The sequence below is a fragment of the Propithecus coquereli genome, unplaced genomic scaffold (genome assembly GCF_000956105.1).
Source record: "Propithecus coquereli isolate 6110/MARCELLA unplaced genomic scaffold, Pcoq_1.0 Scaffold89, whole genome shotgun sequence".
Classification (NCBI taxonomy): domain Eukaryota; kingdom Metazoa; phylum Chordata; class Mammalia; order Primates; family Indriidae; genus Propithecus; species Propithecus coquereli.
Genome location: NW_012155173.1, coordinates 4741565 through 4768138, shown reverse-complemented (window position 1 = coordinate 4768138; position 26574 = coordinate 4741565). Strand labels below are relative to the sequence as shown.

The window sequence follows — 26574 nt, the reverse complement described above, 5'->3', positions numbered from 1 at the left end:
GAGTCTTGTGCTTGGCTTTTTACTGTGTGATAAATCTGGCATCTACGTTCTCTAGTTGGCTTTCCGAGGCCAGCTACTACTGCTATGTCCATCATACCGAGCAGGAAACTGCAGCTTAGACATGTTAATACCTGTGCCAAATTTACATGGATAGTAAGTGGTCATCACACTCCTTGGCCTGGTAAGCTCTAGTTTGAAGTCTTAAGCATCTTAGGTTCTCTTGCCTCTCTGCTATATGATTACATTTTGTGAGGCTCGTGCTTCATCTTATACAACAGAAACATCCATTTCTCGGAAGCAGAAACAGTGTCTTCCTGAAATATCTACAGTCTACTACCACTGTGCTCTTGATTATATCATTATATCTGTGCATTTCTTTACAGGTTATGAAGAGTTTTTACATATATCACATAAATTGACTAGGGCATCGGCTCTGTGGGATAGCTATTCTTATTATCCTAGCCATACAGATGAGAAAACAGAGGGCTCAGGTAGGTTTGGAGACTTTTGGAGGTCACATATCTAATAAATGAGAGAGCCGGGACTGTCAGTCTAATAAACTGAAACTGACTTGAGTTCAATGAAATATAAGAAACCATATCCCTCTGTCCCACTCCAGGAGTCTATGGAGATTACATCCAGAGGCAAGTAAGTATAGGGTTCAGAGAGAAGAATCAAAACCAGTGTGGACATTGAGGGTCAACAGAACAGAGATAACCATTATCCTTGTAGCCAGAATCTTTCTGCAGACACCAATTAAACACTGTATGGAGCAGGAAATGCGTTAAAAGCTGACATGGGTTCAGAAGCTATGGCCCCAAGATTGGAGCCTGAGGTTGCAGCCCCCAAGAGATTTTCATCTCAACAATGCATAATTACATTGAGCATGGCTAAGGCCTGGACTGCTGGGTGAAGGCCACATGAATTTGAGAAGTAAAAATAAACCAAAGACCAAGAGTCATTGGAAAATGCAAATAATTACACTGCCTGCCTTCAAGTTAAGCTTGCACGGATCTGCTCTGCCTTACAATACTATAATCTCTAAAAAAAATCAGGTGATAGCAGGAGGTAGGGAAGAAACATCAAGTCACACTGACATTAAGCACCTACTTGATGCGAGGAATTTTATTTCATTTTATTGAATTTAATAGTGTCTGTTTTCTCCTTTTTTTTTTTCCCCCCAATAGGGACCATTTCCCAAAGTAACAGATTTAGCAACAGATACTTTCGGTATTTGGATTTAGGTCACTTAAAGACAATTTCCATTTGCAGTTTCCTTTTTACCAAACTGCCTGAACTGTCATCGGAGGGCCTGAATTTTAGTCACACCCTGTTCGCAAATTCTCTGAGTGACCTTGGACAAGTCACTTAAAGTCCTTTCTTCTTCATCTCTCGATTTGCAAACGAGGAAGGCAATCTAATTACAGTCAACATATGTGGAAAATACACAGACTATTTATATATGATAATGAGACTTGATTTTCAGAAGATTATGTCAACATGCCTTTGGGGCACATTCTGAGTAGAAAATAATCTATGCGTCAATGCATTGAACAAAGTTTTTTGAATAGCTATTGTGTGCCAGGTCCTGTGCTAGGAAATTACAAGAATAAAGTTATGAAGATTATAAGAAAAGATGCATGTGTAGACCTGATAGTCTCGCGGGAGAGACAGGCATTAATAAATAGATATAAAAGAAGTATAACGGTAACTGGGATTTGGGATTCAACAGGGAAGTTAGAATGCTAAAAAAGCATATGAAACAAGCCCTGACACAATCTTTCAATTAAGCTGAGATCTAAAGGATAGGTAGAAGCTACTACAGTGAAGGAACAAGGAAGGTGCATTCCAAGTAGAAGGAACAACCTGCATGAAGCCTTTGGAACGAGGGAAGTGTGCATTTAGTGAACTCAAAGAAAATCAGCAGAGCTGTCCTTTCACCGAGAGAACCAAGTATAGGTGTGAAACGCAACGTAAGAGGTAGGCAGGGGCCAGGTCATGGCAAATCTGTAGGTCACCTTAAGATTTTGCTTTTTCTCCTAAAAGCAATAAGTAGTCACCAACATGTTTACGACAGAGATGTGACAAGGTTGAATTTGCCTCTGAAGTAGTAATTCTGACTGCTTCCTGGAAAGTAGATTGGAAAGTGATCAGAGTAGATTCTGGAAGACCTAGTTAATAGGCTGTAGTAATATCAGGCAAAAGATCTTAGTTTGAATTGTAAGTTTCTCATTAAAATTGACTAATTAGCATCATCTGAAAGACATACTGCTCAAAGATTCAATTACTGACCTTCTATCAATACTTTTGAATTAAACTCTTACTTTCATTCTATGTGAATATTATTTCTCCTAGAGTTGGAAAGGACCTCAGAGATAATTAAACTCTGTTGTTTTCAAATTGTTTAAGGAAAAAAAAAAAAAGGTAAAAAAAAAGAAAAAAGAAAGAAAAAACACCTCAATTTTCCCAAATGAATTTTAATTCAGAACTCCCATAAAAAGAAAGCAGCCGAAAAGGTATAATTGTTCACTACTCGACCTGCATCCCGAGCTCTGCGAGACACAATCCCTGCACCCAGTGCTCTCTGGAGTGTCTGCTGCAGACTGATAATGGATTTAGTCCAGCCCACGCAGGGCAGACGCAGGACTTGAACTCGGGTCTCCTGCTTCCCAGAACAATGTGCTTTCCAGCACATCCTGAGGCTAGATCATGATGTTTTGAAAACAAAGGCACTGTCGCTTGCTTGTTTCTTTAACTATTTTCCAGTGTCTAGCACAGGGCTGGGAGACCAGGTGGTCAGTGAACATTCAAGAAATTGCACAGAAGACCGCTGAATTCAGCATTGCCCAAGATGATTTTTGTGCTTTTTTTCTTTCTCTTCTCCCTCCCTCCCTTCCATCCTACCTTTTTCCTTATTTTCCTTTTTTCCCCTCCCTCCTTCCCTCCCTCTACCTTTTGCGATGAGAAGCAGTTTCCACTACCATGAGATGCAGTTTTTAGCCATGGCAGGTCATCTGAACACCTCGAGTCATCTTGTCTCAGGGGCAAGTAGAATAGCATAGAGGTTACAAGAAGGCATCCTACCTGGGTTTGAATCCTGCCTCCTATCTGCTGTATAATCTTCAGCAAGTCATTTAAAATCTCTGTACCTTAATTTCTCCATTCATAAAGTGGGATAAACTGAGGCTCTACAGTTGATTCAGGGCTGCACAACTGGGGCCATTTCCCGAATCTCAGCACAGTAGACTGGAGCCTATAAACTGGTCTACTGCCCCGAACCTTGACGAGCGAACCCTGCCTTCGGTCTCACCACACTCTGCCAACCACAGGACGGTCATCTCTCTTTACCGCTGCACACTACACAGACGACATGGACTCTTGCTGCTCTACACAAGAATCTTCTTTACCAAGCTCACCAGTGGGGCCAACAAGATAATTCTAATCCTGCTACTTACCTGCTAAGTGATCTTGGATAAACTAATTACATCTCTGCCTCATCAGTTCCCACATCCATAGAACAGATCCAATAGCATCTACTTCATAGAGCGAACATGAGGATTAGGTGAAAAACATGTCATCATCATCAATACTCAGTCTCATTGGGTGATTACTGTGTGCTAAGAAATTTAAATGCAAAATACCAGTGCTTGGGGAAAAAGAAAAACCATTAAGAAAAACAACTAACATGTCTTGAATGTTTTCCAGGTGCCAATGACTGTTCTAAGGACTCTATGTGGGTTAAAGCACCTAATCGTTAAAACAGCCCTATGATATAGGCACTATTATTAGCTCCATTTTACAGATGAGGAAATTGAGGCTCAAAGATGTTAGTAAGCTCCCTCAGAGTTAACATGTAAGCAGGTAACAAAGATGAGATGTGAACCCAGGCAGTCTAATTCCAGAATCTTTACACATAGCCAGCTCTATTACCTGTCTTCATAGCTGCTTTGTGATTGCTGTTGTTACTATTATTATTGCTATTACTATTAACCTCATTTCCTCCATAACTGGGATAGTCTCCTCTAGCTCCAATTATACTCAATTTTTCCTATGGTACCAAATCTCAAAAAAGACTCTCCCAGACAGCACAATGAATTGTACCTCCCAATATCCACACCCTTGAATCTGGGCTAGGGTTTTGGCCACCAGAATATGGAAGAAATGATGCTCTCTGACTTCCAAGGCAAAGTTGCAAAAAAATTTTACAGCTTGTTTTTGGTCTCAGGATGCTCCCTCTCTGAGCCCAGCTGCCATGCTGCAAGAGGCCCAGGCCACACGGACAGGGTGTGTGTAGCACTCTGGTTGACAGCCCCAGCTGCACTCTCAGCTGACAGCCAGCACAAAATGCTACCCCTGGGAGTGAGTCAGTTTGGAGGTCTGGCTCAGTCAAGCCCCCAGATGACACCAGCCGCAGCCAAGATGAGAGAGCCCCCCCCACCTCCGCCAGCTCTATCAAGTCAACCTGCAGAATCATTAGAGATAATTATACAGTGTTGTTTTGAGCTACTAAGTTTTGGGGTGAATTGTTTTGCATCAATAGATAACCAAAATACTCCTTCGCCTTCCGGTCCAATATGAAGTTTCTAACAAGCCTTGAAGCCCAGTACTAATTATCTATAGTCGACCACTCACTAAATCTAACTCTTCGCATTTCTTTGGAGTAACAATAAATTAATGAACATTTATCGACCTTGGGCACTTTATTAACTTCTCTGTGCCTCAGTTCCCTTATCTGTAAAATAGAAATAGTAAAAGTGCCTAGTTCATAAGCTTGTAGTGAGGAGGAAATTAGTTAATTCATATAAGATGCTTAAGAACAGAGTTTGACCTTTAGAATATATATACTAAGTGACAGCTCCTCCCTTCTTCTCTCCCTTCCTCCCTTTTAACTGATTCAGGCACTTTACTAGGTTCTTTAAATTTTAAAATCTTAATTTTCATACTTAACCTGAAGGCAACTGTTATTATCCCATTTTGCAAATGAGGTGCAAGGCCATCCATAAAGCTCTGTGGCTGATAAGCGATGGAGCCGGGATCAGGACCCATTCCCCGTGCAGCTAAAGCCTGGTGCTCTTTCCCTCCTTCCCTCTCCCACTCTGCCTCAACAATGCCACCCTTCCTGGGACAAGTAAAAATTTCGAGCACCCGTTGTCGTATAGGCACCTGCTCTGTGCCCACACTTCGCACAGACCTCAGCAAGCAGACACACTGAAGCCGCGCAATCAGTTCATTTGCAAACACTAGCTCGCTCAGCTAGAGGTGGCCCAAGGTTCCCAGTGTTAGCACCTCTGTCTGACACCCCCCATGGCGGAGAGGTGCCCTGTGGTGTGAGAAATGCTCATTAAAGCCTCAGATGCAGGTGTCAGGAAGCAGCCCCCAGCCAGGCCAAGGAAGTTCAGCTCTCCTGGGAAGGCTTCTGAGGAATGAGCCAGAGCCCAGCTGTACTCTCCCCCCTTCCGTCAGGACCCAGCATTCAATACTCTCAAATTAATATAATTGAGTGACTCTCCAATGGTGGGATTATGGACACCCTCTCCAGGTGAGAAGAATGCTATGATTAGGGCAAGTTTTCTCCTCTCAGGAGGAGAAGGGGCAACACTGGGAGCTCTTTCTTTGAAGGTCCCAGTGGTGGCAGAGCGTTTCTAGCCATCCACACCTGACAGCTTGCACAAGGAGAGAAGAGAGTCATTCAAAATGTGGACACCTGTGCTCGGCACAGCGAAGCGACCCGCCCAGGGTCACACAGCTCACTCTCGGTAGGCCATGGTCTCAGATCCAGGCCCCTGACTCCGTCCGGCGTTCTTCCCTCAGTTTTGTCCCTCCTTCCTCCCTTCTGACACCTGTCCAGCTACTCTCCTCTGGAGTCCTCCTGAGTCTTCCCTGGACCTGTCCTACCTGATAATGCTCTGTGCTCAGTGCTGTGCAGATTCTGCCCACCTTTAATAAATGTGCACGCCCAGGGTCTCTGGACCCGTGGACTTTACATTCCATTCTCTGAGGTGACAATCAACAAAATGGACAGATGTATCTGTTGGAAGCCTAGTAATGGTTAAACGCTGCCTTCCTCGACCAGATTTTCATTTAGCCTGTATAATTCTTAGCATGCACAGTTTCTTCGCCTAAAGATCTGATCAAAAGCCAACTTCTGTGGTGTTATGAGATGTACTACACCTGCCCCCAGACTCATGCGTCAAAGTCCTAACTCCCAGAACATCAGAATGTGACTTTACTTGGAGATAGGGTTTTTAAAGTGGTAATTAAGTTAAAATGGGGTCATCGAGGGTCAGCCCTCATTCAATATGACTGATATCATTTTAATAAGAGGAGATTAGGGCACAGATGCACACAGAGGGAAGATGATGTGAAGACACACGGAGAAGATGACCATCTACAAGCCAAAGAGAGAGACCCTAGAAGAAACCAACATTGCTGACACCTTGATCTCGAACTTCTGGTCTCCAAAATTGTGAGACAATAAATTTATGTTCTTTAATCCACCTAGTCCACAATACTCAGTTATGGCAGCCCTAGCAAACTAATGCATATGGGGAGGTTTTCCTGATCGCCAACAGAACCCCTCCCCACGCCTGCTCCAAGAGACATCTTTCACTGCTCTGTTCACTGTGATCATCTCTGAATCTTCCACAGCGCCCAATGCAGCTCACATGGCAGATGCTGATGGATCTACATGGAAGCTACTTCAGAGACTCAATCATGGTGGCAGGTTGGGCATCCGTCACACAGGACAGGAAAGCCATTTTGTGTGACACGACCCCTTTCCTAGTCCCTGGTTCAACAGCACTGAAACAAGAACTTGGCAGAAGTAATTCTATCTCATTCACAAAATAATTATCACAAACAAATACATGCAAAGCAGTAGACTCGACGTTGGAGGGAATAGGGAAAACAGAGATGAATGTGAACGAGTGTGTAAGGAGGAGTTTTCATAAAGGGGAAAAGAGAGACAAATATGCTGCTAAGAAAGGGATTTTAGATTAATGGGAACTTAAAATAAGGAGCCTTCTGTATTGGCTGGTGCAATCAGGAAAGACTTCATGGAGGATGCAGCATTAGCTCTGAGTTGAGAAAAATGAGAGGAAAAAGTGCATGGATGGGGTAGTTAGGTTGAAGGGACTGCTTAGGAGGGTATAGTGGATTTCAAATCTCGACAGAGAAGAGGACGGTTAAGAGGATAAGATTTAGATTTATAGATTTAGGTGGAAACTTATCACTTTTCTGTACATCAGAATCGCTGAACCTGAGCACCACTGACTTTTGGGGCCAGATAACTACTTGTTGTGGGAGCTGCCCTGTGCAGTAGTGCTGCTCCCTCTGTTGTTATGATAATCAAAAATGTCTTAAGACAATCCCAAATGTTCCCTGGGGACAAAGTCACCCCCAGCTGAGAACCACTGGTTTACATTATAGCTTTGCACCAATTACTTGAACTTTCTGAGCTTCGATTTCCTGGTCTGTGCAACAGGGTAACATAAACATGTGGCTGACATAGAGCCTGCTAGGTGCATATGACATGGTCTGATTCTTTCTAGGAGTGGAGCTCTTGGCTTTAAACAAAACTGAAGGTAGAACCATTGGTGTGGCTTCCTTGCCACCCCAAAATGCACCATCTCTGTTGCATTTACCTCTGCAGCAAGCAAACGTCAGCTACCGCCAGGTAGGTGCCCACGGAGCTGGAGGTGGTGGCGGCACTTACCTCTCTCTAGGCAGCTGGTGGTTGGGATTGTGGCGGCAGCGTACACTAAGGCCGAAGAGCTTGCGGGCAGTGCGTTGGATCTTTTGTCTCTGTGCCTCCATGGCGCTCTGCAGGAGCTTGTAGCGGTTCTGCAAGTCCCAATCGTTGCCCCAGTGCTGATGGATGCTCCCGATAGTCAGGAAGTGGTTGCTGGGGAGACGCTTCATAAACGATTTAAACTCATCTAGCAAAAGACAAGGGCCAAGAGAGAAGGACTAAACATGACAGCCCCCATCTGAAGTTGCCGGAAATACTTAGCCACACCTGCCAATAAAGTAGGCCTGCACATACTAAAAAACAAAAAACAAAAAAACAAACCACGCTCCCCACCCCCAAAAAAAACTGCCTTTCTGAGGTCCGTAGAACATTGCACCAGCCTGCTCTGTCCCTACTAGACAGGACAAAATCTACTGTGCTTTTAAATGAAGTGAGTATGCATACTGCATCCTTGCTTAAGATCGGGCTTCCAAAACTTCTGTCCTTGGAATGCCAATGTTATAATAATACCCACATAGCATTCTATTTACTTAACATTTTCTTTGAATCAAATCACACTTTTTTGCTTAAAAATTGAAAACATTTTTATCCAGTTCTATGTAGAAAGTCACTATTGCATGCCTTCAGTAGACTGGCAGCTGTAAAAATAAATATGATGAAAACAATGTTAGTAAATTCTACTCAGCTACTGTTGCCTGCTAAATGATCAAACTTCCATGCCTGCTATCACTTTGAAATACAGGAAATTAGCAAGTGTACGAGAGGTGTTAAAGGCATGTTAGCACCAAATTGAAACTTTCTCTTTGATGTAATCTGCAGGTTTGACAGAGAACTAAAAAAAAAAAAAAAAAAAAATGGATCAACCTCCCCACTCAGTGATCCAGTGCTATCTGAAGCTGTATGTGTGTTCTATCCAGCATCATCTCACGTTTTGGAAAACTGCAGCTTGAAAGAAAATGACAAAGTCTGGTGTCTCCCAGGTGAAAGTTTCTGCCTCAGTGTGTGATGTTGCATTTCAGTGTCAGCCTGTAAGGCTACAACTTGACACAGCCTTGGAAATTGTCTAGTTCAGCTTTCCTGTTCTCCGTGCAGAAAAACTGAAGCCCAAGGTAGTAAAATGCTTTTCTGAAGGTAGCACAGCTGATAAGCAAGGAGATCAAGGTGTAAGACCTGAGCTGTTGCTCTCAAATCTAACATTCCTATCTCCCTCTCTGCACTGTCCTCCTCCTCCGACTACTGGGAAAATTAAAGAATTTAGGGGTTGATCCTTTCGTAGGAAAAAAGACCAATGGCTGGATTACACAATATATACAAGGGCTGTCCGGAAAGTATCCAGCAACGGATACATGGATGTAATCACTGGATATTTTCCAGACAGCCCTCGTACATCTGCAGCCTAACACTTACATTGCATGTTATAAAACCTACATGGGGATTCAAGGTTTATTATGCATTCATTTTATTTAAAAAATACTTAACATAGTTCTTGATAGGCACCAGGCACAGACCTAACGACCTAACACATATAACTGAGTTTTACAGCAAACCTATGAGCTAGGTAGTTTTAATGCCTCGATTTTATAGAAACTCAGGCACAAAAAAGTTAGCAAACTTCAAATGGCCATGGTCAAATCCTATGTTCTTACTTAGGCTATTACTTTTCCTCTCAGCATATAAAAAGGACAATCCTGAGGCTCAGTATATTAGAAGAAAAACACGCATAAAAAGGTGATGAAAACAGCAGTCTCTGACTCCTAGCAAACCTTGGGCACTTCACTATGAACAGTTAGACATGCAAGGGTTCAAATCACATCTTCACCACCGAACAGCTGTAGGACCCTTATTTATTCAAGGCCTCAGGTTCCCGATTTGTCAAACAGGTAGAATCGTATCTAGTCCAAAGGTTGAGAGTGTGACATAGGACTACATTTGCCTAGATAGTTCCTGATAGAGAGAAAGTACTCAATGGGTGGTCATGGAAGACACATGGGGAAACACGGGACTCTACGCTGGTTGATTTATTCAGTGAGCTGGCTGCAGGCAGGAGACTGGCCCTAATGACGCTGTGCTCTTTTGGCCAGCCTGACTGTCCTCCCATGGAAGACATGCAGCTCATCTTGCAGAGGGTTCTGCTGACCTCAAAGGGGCTAACAGTGCTTCTGTTGAATCCAAATTTGAGTCTAAGAAAATAGAATTTAAAAGTTAATTGCTTTAACTTTCTTGACTAAAAGTAGAGTATAACCCCCTCTACAAAGGAGGGAGGTATAAACTGCCATTTATGCGTAGAAACTAAGTCCCATTTGGCCACCGACAGTCAGGAATCAAAGGCTTTTACTTTGGGCTGGTCAGGAATTCCTCCAAATTACCCAGGGCTGAGTCATTAAAGTTAAAGGCCGAAAATGAACGGAAGGAACACTTACACAAGCCACGGATGAATGTATAGATGGATGGATTTATCTTAATGAATAAAACCATTTCAAATGCACAAGTACAGGATATCTAGAGGGAATGTATGCTTTATAGGGAGAAAGCACGACCTAAATCATTTCATTGGTCTGGTCAGCTCTTTTGGCAACATCTCAGTTTCCTCACCGACCCACTCAAAGTGGTTTCTCTTCCTCGGGAGTAAGAATTGTATTCTAAAGGTCCCACTCCTTCGGCATGCAGCCTGCATCCCCCTCTGTTTTTTACCAATCAGTAGAATCTCTTTGCAAAAGCATTTTTTTCAAATTCTTCTTTTATTTGGGGACAAATAATGCTCATAATACATTTCCATCATGATCTTGTCTCTTATAGGGACTCTCAGGATTTTAAATGGACTAATGGGTGCAGGTTCACGAGGCACTCGCAGCCCCATTGGAGCTCCATGGCCCTATAAGAGCAGAATTCCTGATGCTTCCTGGGCTCCCAGAGCTGATTTGGGGCTTAGACTTTATGGAAACCCAGTTGTTTGCAAATGCTGCTTTACAGAACTCTGCTTTTATCTGTGGTACACAGCAGCTCCAAGGTAAGATTTTGTTTGATCAAAGAGTTTCTTGGCTAAAGACTTAAATAAATTCAAATATTAAAAACACAAACATGTCCTCTCATTTATCAGATGAGGGAACCTAAAGCCTGGGGGTGGGTAAAGTAGAATTAATAAGATACAAAAGCTGTTTTGAGCACTGAATTTGGAATCAGGGATTCCATTACCAACGCTGTCATTTACCAACTGTGTAACCCTGCGGAGGACACTGGGTCTTGGTGTCTTCCCTCCTCTATACAACAGGAATATTCCTGTTTGCTTTAAAGTGGTTGTTGTAACAGATTGAAGGACTATGAAGTTGTTTTAAAACAGAAATGCTCTATGTATACGTCCATTTACCTAACAGACATTTGAGCATGTATTATATACAATGTGCTTAGAATCTCCTCTTGGAAGGCTCAAGGATTCTTAAGTTTGTCACGTCTAAAAGTGAGCACATGGTCCCCTTTCCAAACCTTCCAGGGGGTTCTAGCTCAGTGAAGGATACCAATATCCATTAAGTTATCTAACACGCATATCTAAAAGAAGTTCTTAGATAACACCGCAATACCACTCTTCTCTTCAATTCTCACAGCCAATCTAACATCGAGCCCTGCCAATTTTTACTTCTTAATATCCTGGCATCTCTGTGCATTTCCTGTTTTTACTGCTTGTACCATCTTCCCAATCCACATCATGGCCATCTCTCTCCCAGGGCCCTTGTGCCTCCCCTGGGTCTGCCTGAACTCACTCTCTGACACCTGACCACAGTCAGATACTTCGACTTCTGCCCTCCCTCAAGGTAGCCTTTCCTGACCACATCAAACCCCAACTCCACATCATTTGCTCATAGCAGCTCCCCCTTCTTCACACTGTACCCTTGTAATTTCATAATCATCTACATGGTTATATAATTAATGCCTGGCTTGCTGAAAAAAAAGAAAAAAATAACAAAAGCTCTATAAAGGCAAAGATACAACTTTGGACTTTGCCCACTTTATGACCTTGGATGACTGACTCTCTTTCTCTGATATTCATTTTTCTGAACCATGAAAAGCAGAAAACAACTAAGTTCCCAGAGAAGTGACTTCCAGCTTCAACAGTCTGTGGATTCTTTGAACATTTATATCTATACCTATACGCACATACGTATATACACATGCATATACATATATACACATAGAGGTGTGTGTTTGACTATCATTTTATAGAGGGACACACATACACACACACAAATACACACACACAGACCCAGGAGTCAATACAACTACCTTTGACTCTCCTCTCTCTAGAGACGTCCTGTGCAGATGTATTCTCTCTGTCTTCTGGGTACACCAGAGACAATACATGCCATGACCACAAACTGGATTATGCTCTTCATTATTTCACTCAGTAGAGATTTATTGAGTGCCTACGCTGTGACAGCTACTATACCTGGCTCTGGGCCCTCCAAAGAGAAAGAGTTGGGGTCACTGGGTTTTCCCTGACAGTCGTCCTAATTCCAGTTGGATTAGTTCCCTTTTCAGACTGGGCTCAAGGCCATTCGTGCAGTGGCACTAGTGAGGCGCTACCTGAGTTCTCCAGGTCTTTGTAAGCTTCGGCCCAGGACTTGGCCATGTTGGCCAGCGTGTACTCCATGATCTGGATGTCGGTGATGGGGCAGTTGCACTGCGGGAACTCCTCGGCGCACTGGCAGCGACACTGGCTGTTCTGGCACAGGTACTCCCCCTCGCCGTTGCACATGATGTAGCTCAGGGCCGACTGGACGAACTTCTCTTGCAGATACTGAGGAAAGATTATCTGAAGACCTGTTGAGAATAGCAAGAAGGGGAAACAGAAAGGTTAAAAAAAGGTGTTTCATTAACAGTTTGCAAAGGTGATACACGAGAATCTGAAGCTGCTAGATTTCTCCCTGTGCATTGGAACCAAAATATTTCTGGATCTACCTAGATCCAGACGGCATAATCGGTGAGGCCTCCAATTGCAGCACTTTTACTTAAACTTCTCAGGTCATGGCCTTGGCCATCTCTGAAGTACATACTCTATTCTGTGATCGTAGGACAGAAGTTAGAGCCAGCTATGGTACGTACCTTTTCTATTTTGGGAGAAAACCCTTATTGAAAGGATAACATTATTGTTTGTCATTCCTTATTTCCTTCATTCCTTTCCTTTCCTCTCCTAAAATATTTATAAACCCTATTTATGAAGCACAACTCCTGAGCTGGGCACTGGGCCTATAGAGATTAAAAAAAGACACAATCCTTGCCCTTGGGGAGTTTACAATATCATCAGCAATGATAGACATGGACACACATCATCATAACATAGCTTTATAGGCCTATAGAACACACAGCCATACGAGAAAACTGAGCAGCAGAAGACTGCAAATAACATTGTTCGGGTAGCAGGGAAACCTTCTGAGAGGAGACAGAATTTGGGCTGGCTGAAAAGCAAGTCAGAGATCACCATGTGAAGGGGAGAACAGGAAGGACATTCTAAAATGAGGGAAGATGCAATGTACTTGGGCATTCCTAGTGAATGAAATAGACGTCGACGGGCTGGGGTGCAGTGCTGTAGGAAAACAGGTTGTGTAGAGAGAGGGGCAGAGGCTGAATGCAAAGGACTTTACTATATGCTAAGGAATTTTGACTTTACCTGGTGGCTCATGGCTATACACTAGTAGCTGTGAAGGGTAAGAGTGATATACTCAGAGCGATATAATTCAATAGGACCATGTTATCATAAACACTAGAATATCACTAAGGACAGACATCGGAAGTAATTCATTTTCCCTTCTTGGCTCTGGAAGTAAAGAAGCCATGGCCCATCAAGGGGGGAATTACTAGCCCATGGTTATGAGAGGGACCCTCTTGATCACATCTCATGATCTTTTCTCTGTATTTAAATAATCAAAGACTTATTCCTGGGAGCCAATGATGGAGGAGGATTTATCAGGGTATGGGCGCTACTCTGGTACCCTTGAAATGTTAGCACAGCAGGCTGTTGTCTGTGGTACCCGGATAGAAGAGCAAGTCTGAGCTAACTTAATTCATTAAGGCCCTTTCACCTGGGACATTTCTCTTCCCCTCATCTGGAGCTGCTAATAGTTTTAGCCTCCAATGCATATAAGGCAATGGTTTTACTACCCACAGTGTAAAAGAGAACTGTATTCTTATTTGGATTATTGTTTTGCCTCATTCATGCTTCAGGGACACCCCCTAATCCTACTCATCGGGGACTCGCTGAATAAAATCAGCATTTCTTTCACTTCTACTTCACAGCTGTGTTTCTAGATTTTTTTAAAAATCTTTCCCTCTCTTTTCTTCAAATAATGAAGCCCCATCAGTTCAATCTGCCTCCATAAGACAGCTAAAAAAGGATGTTTTCAGAGGGGCATTGTGGGAAAGCAGACGGTGCCTCCAGCACGGCGGATGCAGGAAACCACAACCCCGCAGTCCAGAGCTGCGCACGGCTGCAGTCGGACTCCTCTACTGGCTCCCTAGGTCACCTCTAGAAAATTGTTCAGCTCCACTTTTTCTTCTGCAAAATGGAGGTACTCTTAGTACCCACCTCAGAGCATGATTGAGAAGACTGAAGGAAAGAACCCCGGCAAATTGTCTGGAACCAATCCTGGCACATAGTAAGCCAAGAATAAATGTTACCTATTCTTATTTTTGATGTGATGATGATGGTGCCACTCCTCAGATTAAAGTTTTTAAAGGTTTAACAAAACCTTGAGGATAAAGGAAGGAATAGCTATGGGTATTTAATCAGGAGGCAGTCGTCAGCTATTTAGAGGGCTTGCACAGGGAGGAGGGTTTAGAATTCTATGCCTGTTGAGCCAGCACTGCTGGGTGGCCTGTGGAAGAAGGTGCGTAAGTCAAGATGTGTGGAAGGGACTCTAATCGTTTGAGCTATGCCCTTGGACGGTGGTCTGTTGTAAGTCTGGGTGTGCTCTGTACCAATGAGTAAGGGGTCCTATGAGTTTGAGTGATTGCTTGGAAGGGCTACTGCACAGGGGGGTAGGGTACAGATACCAAAAGGTGGGACAAAACAAATCAAGCTGTAAGTGCCTTCTGAACCAAGGCTACAGTTCTTTTGGAGTTTGCATTATTGAGTCATTTTATCTATATCACCATTTTCTCTTCCAGAGCAAAACTTATTTTTAGCTGATACCAATCCCCTACAGGCAACTGGGTCTATGGATTGGGGTTAAGATTCCAATGCTTAAAGGAACTCTATAGACTATATTCTCAGTCCTGTTTTTTCTAGCTGGCTCATCATTTTCTTGCTCCCTTTTGTAGGGGATAAAATATTCTATTCTTGGTCCCAGCCCAAAAGGAATTTTGGGAGAGCATTTTTAGAAAATTGCGTCAAATCATTTCTCCATTTGGCAAGGATACAAAAGGCAGCATTACCTACCCCATTTAATGCAACTGAAAACAGATGAAGTTTGGGGTTGGGGGTTTTCTGGGAGCAGCTGAAACACAAAACTGGCTGCTCTTTAAAAATGGAAACTCAGAACATGCCGAGCTGTCTCTGAGGCAGAATCTCCTGGGCAATTTCGAAAGAGAATAATGAAGACGTAGCAATTAAAAAGCACTTTTCTGCAAAATGTCATTACTGTTTAAAGTTACATAACCATTTCTACGGCAGCGGAGGTTCACACAGCAGTCACAGCCAGAGTCGTCTCCTGATGACCTGTGTCCAACAAAGAGGCCATTGCCGACCTCCTGCATTGGCGCCTGAATCCTGCCTGCTTCAATGGGAGTCATAAATAATTTGGAGGGGGATTTGGCCTGTGGAACCACCGTTTGAAAGATATACAGCTGCCGGCTGGGGTGGAATATTCTGTCCCCACAGTTCCCAAAGACACACCACACACACACACACACACACACACACACAGAGAGAGAGAGAGAGAGAGAGAGAGAGAAAGAAAAACCGAGAAAATGAGACAGAAAAAGGCTACCATTATTGCCAAGCATATAAATTTTGCCTCACAAAACCCAGGCAGGCAATAGTTGAGAGTTTCATCTGAACACCCACGCACCCACGCTGAACATATGGAATACTCCCCCCCAATCCCAATCGCTTTATATACATATATGTATACACACACACACACACACACATATAATCTTATTATACTTTAGAGTGGAATTTTTCACTATTCCTGAGAGTGAGCAAGTGATGTGTGTATGTAGGAAAGCCCAATTCGTCTTCCTTCTCTTCTTCTGACTTTTGCCCCATTATTCTGGCTCTCAATTCATCTTCAACACTTACATCTCACAATATGTTTTGTAGTCTGTATGCAGTTTTGTGTGCTGAGATATTATTTCTCCTCTTCTGTGTCGCTGATGGGATATCTCTATTTTCCCACCTCTCTCCTTCCTCTTATCTCCTAATAGTCTCTTCTTTACTCGGAACACACCAAAAATTCTACCCTTTTCTTAGAAGGAAGCATCAGTATTTCTCCTCCTGCAGTCTCTGCAATTGCCCTTCTCTGTGCATTGAATATTCTCTCCCCAGAGCTCTGCATGGTTCCGTTGTCCTATAATCCAGACCTTCCCAGACCCAAGTTAAAATGAGTCTTCTATTTTCTTCATAGAATTCATGACTGGCTGAAATTATCCTTTTAATTTGTTTTAAAATATTTTTCCATCTCCCCCAGTAGAGAGTAGGCTTTACGGAGGGAAGGGCCTGTCGACCCATTGCAAACACCCTGAGTGTAAACTAAGGCAGAGCCCAGGGTAGGCTCCAGGTATCCATTTTTGGATTGAAGAAACTATCCTCTTCCTCATTGGAGCTGAAAAGAAAGATACCCCATTAGGCTTCTCGGGCATTAGAATCATAAAATTAGGTGACCTGTCCAAAGTCCTAAAACTAAAGTAACAGAATCAGGACTCAAATCCAGGAATTCAAACTGAGTTCTGACATATGTGAGGGTCCCTCTACCTCTCTGGTGGGAAAGAGCACAGACTGAGGCAAACTCCTGGCTTAGCAACCCTGTGGCAGCTTCACACAGAGCAACCTCCAGCAATGTGTTAGGCTCTCTGAAACTCAATTTTTTCCCTATGAGGTTGAAATCCTAATTTCCTCATACCCTAATGAGGAGAGAAAAGGCATAAACTTACCCCACAACCTGGCTGCTGTGAACTTCATGTCTGTGTTCTGTCCCCTACACCCTCACACTCGTACACTGACACCCTAACATCGAATGCCATGGTATTAGGAATTGGAAACTTTGGGAGGTGTAATAATTAGGTTTAGATAAGGCCATAAGGGTGGTGCTCTCATGATGGAATTAGTGCCCTAAAAAGAGGAGGAAGAGACAGGACAGCGTTCTCCCCCTCCACCCCACTCTCCATGAGCACACATCAAGGGAAGCCCACATGAGCACACGGTGGGAAGGCAGCTGTCTACAAGCCAGGAAGCTGTACCTTCTGCCGTCATCTCGATCTTGGACTCCTCAGCATTCAGAACTGTGACAAACAATTGTCCTTTGTGTAAGCCACCCAGGCTATGGTCCTTTGTTACAGCAACCCAAGAAGACTAAGACACTGGCATAATTAAGTGTTCAATATATTTTAGGTATATCCCAATTTACCACACATCAAATCATAACCTATTACCTGGAAAAAATTTGAACTCTTCTTGGGAAAATTTGACCTGAATAGCTCCTTTGAGCCATTACGAAATATGCCAAAGGTGCATTTTCTCTTAACGGCATTATGATAATAATTATAAGTTTTGGTTTTTATCATTCCCTTACATTTACTTCTATGTATTTTCTTCCCTACCTCCCTTCCTCTATTTCTCCCCTCGTCCCTTCCTCCTTTTCATCGTTTCTTCTTTTCTTCCCTCTTTCCCTCTTCCTTTCTTCCCATGCATATCCCTCAGGCCCTACTATGTGCCAGGCAGCATGCTGTGGATACCAGCACAAATCGGGCAGGCAGCTCTCTCTTGTTACAGACCTTATAGTTTAGTGAGAGAGAGAGACATGTAAACTAGCTTCTTGGATGCAATGAGACCAGTGCTCTAGCAGAAGCACAAGTTTTTTGGAACACAGAGAAAGAATGCCTAACCCAGAATGGAGTAGGGGTGGCCAAAGGCACTCTCTACTCTCCTAGATGAAGTGGCATTTAAGCTGAAACTTAGTGGATAAACAAGCATTTGGGGATGAGAAATGCACAAAAAGTCAAAACAGCATGTGATAAGGACTCTGGCAATAGAACTTCCAGCTGAGAATCAACCTTAAGGTTCATCCTCTTGTGTTTGTTTGTTTGCTTCCACATTCCTTAGAGAAGAGGAGAAAGAGTTCCCGTGCCTGAGCGATCAAAACTCTGAAGGGAAGAATGACGCAGAGCAGAGATGTGAGAGCTCATTAGAGGAACAGCAACTCTTCTAGCAACAAAGGTTAAAGATCCTCTTTCATTACACCAGGGATTCTGAGATTCGGAAAAAGAAATGGAGTCTTACTGCATTGTTGAGTTTCAAGCATTGGGGAATACTCAGGTAATAGAAGAACTTTCAGGGAAACCCTCCATTGGATCCCTGGAGACCTTCAATGGTGATGTCAGTATTGCTAACATGGGCACTTGGTTCGGCTGACCATGCTCATGAGGCTGGGGAACATTGAATGCCTAGAAAAGAGGGTGTCATCAACATAAGCCACAAGTGCAGCTCTGATACGAAGATTATTACCCAATCTGCATCTCTGACCCTGATCCTGCTCTTTTGCTGACAGGAAACTTTAGCCTCTTTCTCCTTCCTTCAGCAAACAAGCAGTACATGAGGGATTGTTGGAGAAGATAAAGAAGAGGCTAAAACATGCTTCCTGACACAGGACACAGAGGGGCTACTCACAGATTCAAAACTAAAGCACAAAATCCAAGAATAAGAAAGAAAGGCCTTGACTGATGATTAAAACATTAGAATTAGTATTTTTCCTGGCACATAGTAGGTGTTTAATAAATATGTTTCAAATATTGAGTAAGTCGTGATCTATTATAAAGATGAAATAAAATGAACCTGGAGATAGTAATTATGGAAACCTTTGTGATGCGTGTGGGATGTGGGTTGACTCTTCCAACAAGAGCATGGTCTGAATGGATAAGAAGAGCAGTTCCGCATGCCACAGAGCATACCTTGAGCAAAGACAGGCCAGCGTGTGAATATCCTGGACTGATCTAAGTCTTACTCAAGGCAAGGACCACGTGGTGTCATTGGCTGTTTTTGCTCAGTTTTATTTTATTTTATTCTATATCCTAATTATCTAATGCAGTGGTATTTTTTATGTATTTGCTGTTTTCTGACCTATTTCATTAGGTATCAAATGCACGATCTCTTACAATGCCAAAGGGAAGAGGGAAAAAATACAGGTTCTATTTTGGTTGAGTATAAATATTTTTCTATCCTGTTCTTGCATCAGAATGTGACCCCCTGCAGATATCTCTGAGCCTTATAGGAGTCCCAGCTGTTGTCTTGTACCTGCTAAGTTCTGCTTGTCAAATTCTGTCCATTTCTGAAATGCACAAGGTGGGGAGAACAACAACAAGGACTGTACCTTTTGCAAAAAGTCAGCCCGATCCCCTTCCTTGTGAAAGCCCAGGGATTTCAGACTGGCAGATAAAGGACTTTATGGCTCCAACAGCCATGCTGAACTCCAGTGTAATGAAGGCATGCAGGTCAATTACCCATCTGTTTGTGTTTCTATTGCTGTGAATTACAGTATCCATCGCTGACAGCTCATTGGAGTGGAATGAAAATAAGACGATAATTCACCGAGTGAAACTGTGCAGAAAGGGCGAAAAGGCTATGATCTCATTCAGAAGTTCAGCCCTGTCTCCGTGATGGGTCATTTACACTCTGGGAAATGAATAAAGGCAGCTACCTGGGGAGGAGAGGGATAGTGGGCAGTGAGTTCTTACTCCCTTGATATAAAAATTAAGAAATGCCCCCTTCTGGTTAGAGCAATCTTTTGTGTTTGTAAATAAAATCATCTATTCAGCAGGATCTTAGGGAGTAGAGGAATTCGTATGTGAAAGATACAGCTATATGGGATTCAGCACGATAAAACTAAAATCTTTTTAGCCATCAGAAGTTTTGAAGGATGAAAGGTAGGCAGAGGACTCTTCATCATTGGAAGTGTAGGAGCACAGCTTGAAAGCTGACATGGCAGAAAGCTTCCATCAAACCCAAGACTCAAATGGCACGTGGTAGACTGGGTTATCCGTAACCCATATTCACTGCCCTTTCTTGCGACGTCCTCCCTTTGAAACAGTTACGCAGCTCCACCTTCTGCACTCAAATGGGTTCATGTGACATGTTTGGGCCAATGAAATGTGAGTGTAAGTGGTATGTGTCACTTCCAAAATGAAGCTATAAAAACCAACATATGAGTTCATCCATTTCTCGTTTCACCAGGAAAGCAATGTTCCAGATAGAGGCCACCAGAGAAGCAAAATCACAATAGAATTGTGACCACCAGGGAGCATAAGTGAGAAACAAGCATTTACTCTTGCAAACCATTGAGATTCAGGAATTGTTTGCTAGCACGATCTAACCTGGCCTCTACTGACAGATACAGGAGTTGGCAAACTACAGCCAATGGGCCAAACTGACCTGCAGTCTATTTTTGTAAATAAATTTTACTGGAACACAGACATGCAATTGAAAGCGTTGAATAGTTGCATGGAGACAATGTGGCCCACAAAGCCTAAAACACTCATCACCTGGATCTTCACAGAAAAAGTTTGCCAACCCCTGTACTGGATGGCCATCAAGATTCTTTCCAACCTTGGTTTTTCCATTGTACTATTCTGTGCTCTTGTTCATTCATTTATTAATATTAAGCAAAGATCCATTAGGCATCTCTCATGTGCAGGCACTCTTGTAGGCTCTGCAGAAAGAACAAGGAGCTAGAAACACAATCCTTGTTCTCATGGAACTGACCTTTCAGTGAGAGAGATAGATAATAAATGCATAAATAAAAATAGAAGAAGATTTATACAAACAATAGGGATTGGGGGCAAAGGGACTTCTAAATGACAATTTCAACTTTGAAGAAGATAATAGTTTAAATTTTAAAATCACCAAGGATAAAGAGGCCAACATACTTTTGTATTCAATTTCATAAAATTTCAACATGAAGATACTCTTGAAGTTTTAAGAAGAGGTTGATTCAATTTAAATATAAGCTTCTTCACCAAGGATAAAGAGGCCAACATACTTTTGTATTCAATTTCATAAAATTTCAACATGAAGATGCTCTTGAAGTTTTAAGAAGAGGTTGATTTAATTTAAATATAAGCTTCTTCACAGAGTTCCTGATAAAAACCAAACTTGATACTGATAAGATTCTGTGTTACCTGATCCCTGGATCAGCTGATGTCTCCAAATTCCTCTCTTACCATTTTCCTTCCTGGCCTTGCTGTCTCCTGCCACACCACTGTCTCTGGTCTCCAAACATGCCAAGTTCTCTCCTGTTCAGATTTTGCCTCTAGCTCTTACCAATTCTATGACCTTGGAAAAGGTAAGAAGCTGCAAATGTGCCCTGGCTCAGATACATTCAGGAAACTCTGTGTATGTAATCCACCTCTTGAGACTCCATACACTTTTACACAGTTAAGGCACTGAGAAGTCCTGCAGTAAATAAATGTGGTTTATGTTGTTTAATCCGGCATTTCAGTATCAGCTTTTGCTAAATTACTGTGTGGTTACAAATGACCTCAAAATCCTCAGTTTCCTCTGATCCTCAGTTTCCTTATCAAAGCTTTCTTTGTAAGGCTGGTGTAAAGAATACATGATTTATTTTATATCTTGATTGTACTGGTGGTTACATAATTGAATATGTTTGTCAAATTCATAGAGTGATTCACCTCAAAAGGGTGTATTTGACTGTATGTAAATTGTATGTCAATGAAACTAAAAATAAAATCAAATAAATAACACATGTAAAGCTCTTAGTACACAGCAGTTGTTCAAGTGATATCATTTCCTGTCCTCACCTTCTCTTCTGTTGCTTTCTCAGGAGGCCTTCTGTAGTGTCAAATAGCCCCTCTGCTGGCAACCAAAGCACCTTATGCACATCTCACATTCTAACAGAACAGTTATAGCACCATATTATGTGTGCTTATGTTCATATTTCCCCTAGTCTGTAAGCTTCTTGAATATAAGAGTCAGTGCCTCATTCATCTACAATTTCCATGTCATCTAGCACATCAGTGGGCACCTGGTAAATGCATTTGAATGAGGGTGAATTTAGATAGAACATATTTCAGAAAAGATTGTAACTCTCTCTTCTGTGCTTAGCATGTCCCACTTCATTAAAGCCATCTCTCATAAGCAAATCCTCTATCTTCTTCCTCCATATCGTAGCTTGATAACTGAAATTACTTTAACTTAATCACAGTAGTTACAAAGAAAAACACTCAGAAAGAACTGAGTCAAAAACATACATGGACTCCAAAAACATCTTAGGAGAACACTGGTGCTAAAAGACTTGACCACTAATTTCAGCACGTTTTGTTTTTGATTCATTGCTATAAATTATGATTCTTGAGTTCAATAACTGTTATCTCATATTTCTTTGCATTCTTTCCAAGATAGCAAGCACAGTGATAGATCATAGTATATGTGCAAAAATAAAAGTATTCAAGTCAGCATCTATTAAGAAAGTCCTTTCACTCACCACTTCGTTGAGCCAGGTGCTGTACTAGATGCTGGAGACATGGAAAAGGAATAATACACAGTTTTGACTTTAAGGGGCTCCAGTCAGGTAGCAGAACAAGATTCATAAAAGCACAATGACAATAAAATATACGTATAAATACACACAAGTTTCAGTAGAAGCAATAAAGAAGAGCCCCTATTTTTGTAAGTATAGAGAAGTTAGGAAAAGTTATTTTGAACAGGATTGAATCTGAATGTGTATGGTCCAGCATTTGCCAAGTTGTATGCCACAGAATCACAGAGCTGCAAATGTGTCTGGGCTCAAGACACATTCAGGAAACTCAGTGTATGTAATCTACCTCTTGAAACTCAATATACTTTAACACAGTTAAGGCCCTGAGAAGTCCTGCAGGAAATAAATGTCTCTTACGTTGTTTAATCCAGCGTTTCAGTATTAGTGAGCTTTTACTAAATTACTGTGTGGTTACAAATGACCTAAAAATTCCAGTGGCTTATAACCACAAAGGTTTATTTCTTGCTCATGTTTTATGTCAACTGTGCTTTGGCTTCACTCCAGATGTCTTCTTCATTTCAGATCTAGGCTGAAGGAGCAGCTTTTATCAAAAATATGCCATTCTTGTGCCAGTACCAAGCTGTTTTGATTACTACAGCCTTATAATAAAGTTTGAAGTCCGGTAAGTTGATATCTCCCATTTTGTTTTTATTGCCTAGTATAGTTTTTGCTATGCGGGGTCTTCTCTGGTTCCATACAAAGCGTAAAATCAATTTTTCTACATCTGTGAAGAATGATGTTGGTATTTTAATAGGGATTGCATTGAATCTGTAGATCACTTTGGGTAGTATAGACAGATAAAAAGGAAAGGGCGAAAGCTAACCCAGGCAATATTTCCCAAAGTGTCTTGTTTAGATGTGGCCTGTACCGTGCCCTCTCACGTTTCATCAGCCAAAGACCACACATTATATAGTTCCATTTATTTGAAATACAGTCATCCCTTAGTATCCACAGGGGATTGGTTCTAGAACCCCCCTCTGATACCAAAATCCACAGATGCTCAAGTTCCTTATATAAAATGGTGTAGTATTTGCATATAACCTACAAACATCCTCCTATACACTTCAAAACATCTTTGAGTTACTTCAAATATTTAATACAATGTAAATACTATGTAAATAGTTACAATGTATTGGTTTTAAAATTTGTATTATTTTGATATTGTATTATTATTTTAATTTATTTTTAATATTTTTGATCTGCACTTGGTTGAACCCAAAGGTGGGGAACCTGCGGATACCAAACCCACAGATATGGGCTGCTGTCTGTATCCAGAATAGGCAAATCCATAGAGACAGAAAGTAGAATAGTAGTTGTCAGGGGCTGAAGGTAGGGGGAATAAGTAATAACTACTTAATTGGTACAGAATTTATATCTGGGATCATGAAAAAAATTTAGACATAGCAATGGTAGTTGCACAACATTGTGAATGTACTTAATGCCACCAAATTGTACATTGTAAAATTTTTAAATATTAATTTTATATCATCTATATTCACCACAATAAAAAAGATACAAAACAAATTGATTTGATGGTTCAAATCAATTTAAATCAGCAAACTTTTATTGGGCATCTACTATGAGCTAAAATCTATATGAAGGAGAAGTGAATAATGAACAAATTTTTAAAAAGCATATGGTTTCTACTCAGGGATCTCAGACATAACTTGCTGGCACGTATGTACAATTGTCCATGTAACACAAGACAGAATGTATCTGGAATATAATAAAGGCACATCAAAAAGGTTGTGCTGGCACTGCAAAAAGGAGAGCTTAATTCAGAGGTAAAATGTGAGGGAAAAATAAGAATTGACTCAGTCAACTTAAAAAATAAACAGGCACCATATCTAGAGAGAGTCAATAAACTAATTATGACGGGTGATTTATTTAGGTTTTAGCCATCCTGGTACCTGATTTCTGCACAATCAATGAGATCGACAAGGAATCTAATGAGACATGGTTGTTAAATAGACCGAATTGCTACATCAGCCATTTATCTGTCAGGATTTCCATGCTGCATACTTGGCCATAAGTTTATTTGAAAGGTAGAGCTCCATATGAACACATATCAAGACGTAACTCCCTGATACTCTTTCTCTCAGAATCAGCGTACACCCCACCAGTTTGTTCTTGCTCGGAGTTTCCACCTCCTTCCTGTCCAAGTCTGAGTCTTGAGTTTCCTCCAGATTCCAGGTTTCTGCAGGTCAGAGGCAGCACTTTTCATAGTCATATACTCCTGGAATGTTGCAAAGACTAGTGATTGTCTATTTTAGGGGTGTTTGGTCTTTCCTGGTTATAGGTCCTTTTCAGAATATAAGGATAGCTATGGAAATCAGTCGCACCTATACACATACACAAGTTGGCAAGTAATTTTAGGAAAATCACATATATTCTCTAAAGTAAATAGCAGAACCTAGAAGGGTCATGGTGCTGGCACAAAGAAAGGGCTATGCAAATTTTGTCCTAATAAAAACGATGATTATTATTTCTTTGTCCCGGATTGAGAAACAATATGGTGTAGAGTTTATAGGCACTGGCATTGAGTGGAACTGAATTCAACTTCCTGTTCTGCCCCCTACAATATAATTGCTTAACTTCTGCAATTCCCAATTTTCAAATCTGGAAAATGGGATTATGTTGAGGTTTACATGCTATATTGATATAAAGAAATGAGCTCTGCACCTGGCACATGATAATTATCCATAAATCATACCTCTGGATGATGATGATGATGATGATGATGATGATGATGATATCAGCCCTCTTGGTTTTGGGGTCAGGCTCTTCCTATGTGTTTTCTAATTAAATGCAGACAACAACTCTGAGGCAGATATGTCTTATTCATGTTTTGCAGATTAAAATACCTGGGACGTTCAGAGACTTATTTAACTAGTTCAAGGTCTTTATCACTATCAAATCTTCTCTGCCAATCCTTCCATTCTACTTGCTTTTTGACTGAGTCTTTGATTATTGATATCTTCAATGTACCTCTTCTTGAGAAGAATGCTGCTTCTCCTTCTGACAAGGCAAAGAACAGGGTGTCCCCTTGGCTCATAAAGGAAAACCAATATTTGAATGAAGCTAGCTGGGTGGAAATCAGAAATCACATTTGTCATGAAGGCACTGTTCTTTTATGAACAGGTCTCACAGACAGAGGCACAGGGAGAGAGAAGCATGGATTCCCACTGTTGCCTCCCAGGCCCCTGCTAATTGGACAAGAGAGGCTGCAGCCATGAGCCATTGCCTGTGACCCTGAGCTAATTCATACTGTGTATTCACCCCAGAGCTGCTGCCTAGAGCAGGCACTGGCAATACTCGCTTAGTGTCCAAGGGTTCACGAGGACACAGAGGGAGGGAGATAACGGTGTGGGAGAGAAGGGGACTTTATGGATAGGAGACCTATTCATGTCCTGTCTGCTCTCCCTCTGCTGGTACAGTTGGGCAGGGAAGGGTCCTTCCCCCACATCTAGAGGGTGTTGTGCTGACTCAGAGAACATGAGTAAGGTGAAGCAAACTTGGAGCCCCAGAAAGTAGGAATCAAAACCGGGGGGACCTTGAGAAAGAGATTTTACTTCTTTGAGCCTCAGTTTCCCCATGTGTACAATAAGGAGCATGATCCCTAATTCTTAGTTGATGGGATGCCTCATGGTATAAGCCCAATGTCTAAGAAGGAGTAGCAGCTGAATAAAAAAGTTATTTTTAAAAACTTTCCCTACATTTTCTCTTTCTACTCCTTGTTGCAAGGTGATTTCAAAAATACTCATCTTCACCCCATCTGTGATGCCTAGCTACTAAGCGAAGGGCTTGTTGACACTACTTTCCTCAGACCACTCCTCTTGTTCCGTCCTCTTCTCTCCCTCCATCCCCTTCCTCTCCTTGCCCTCCTGTGTCTCTCTCTTCCGACTCCCTTTCCCCTCCCTCTTCCTTTCTTTCCCCCTTCCTCCTAATCCTCCTCCTTCCATTGCCACTCGAGCACCAATCATATTTAAAAACTTAATTCAGCAAATATAGAGAGAGTTCCTACGTCTGCAGCGCTGCATTGAATACTATGAAACACAAAGTTGGAAAGGC

General features: G+C 41.9%; 1 protein-coding gene across 1 annotated transcript in view; it reads right to left on the bottom strand.

The window, feature by feature from the left end:
* Positions 1 to 26574, bottom strand: part of BRINP1 (bone morphogenetic protein/retinoic acid inducible neural-specific 1) — a 198301-nt gene that overhangs the window by 26389 nt on the left and 145338 nt on the right. The window contains exons 6-7 of the mRNA XM_012664398.1: positions 12326 to 12562; positions 7715 to 7937 (exon numbers count right to left, since the gene is read on the bottom strand). Coding sequence (XP_012519852.1) covers positions 7715 to 7937; positions 12326 to 12562 — 460 coding nt within the window. The remainder of the gene's footprint in view (positions 1 to 7714; positions 7938 to 12325; positions 12563 to 26574) is intronic.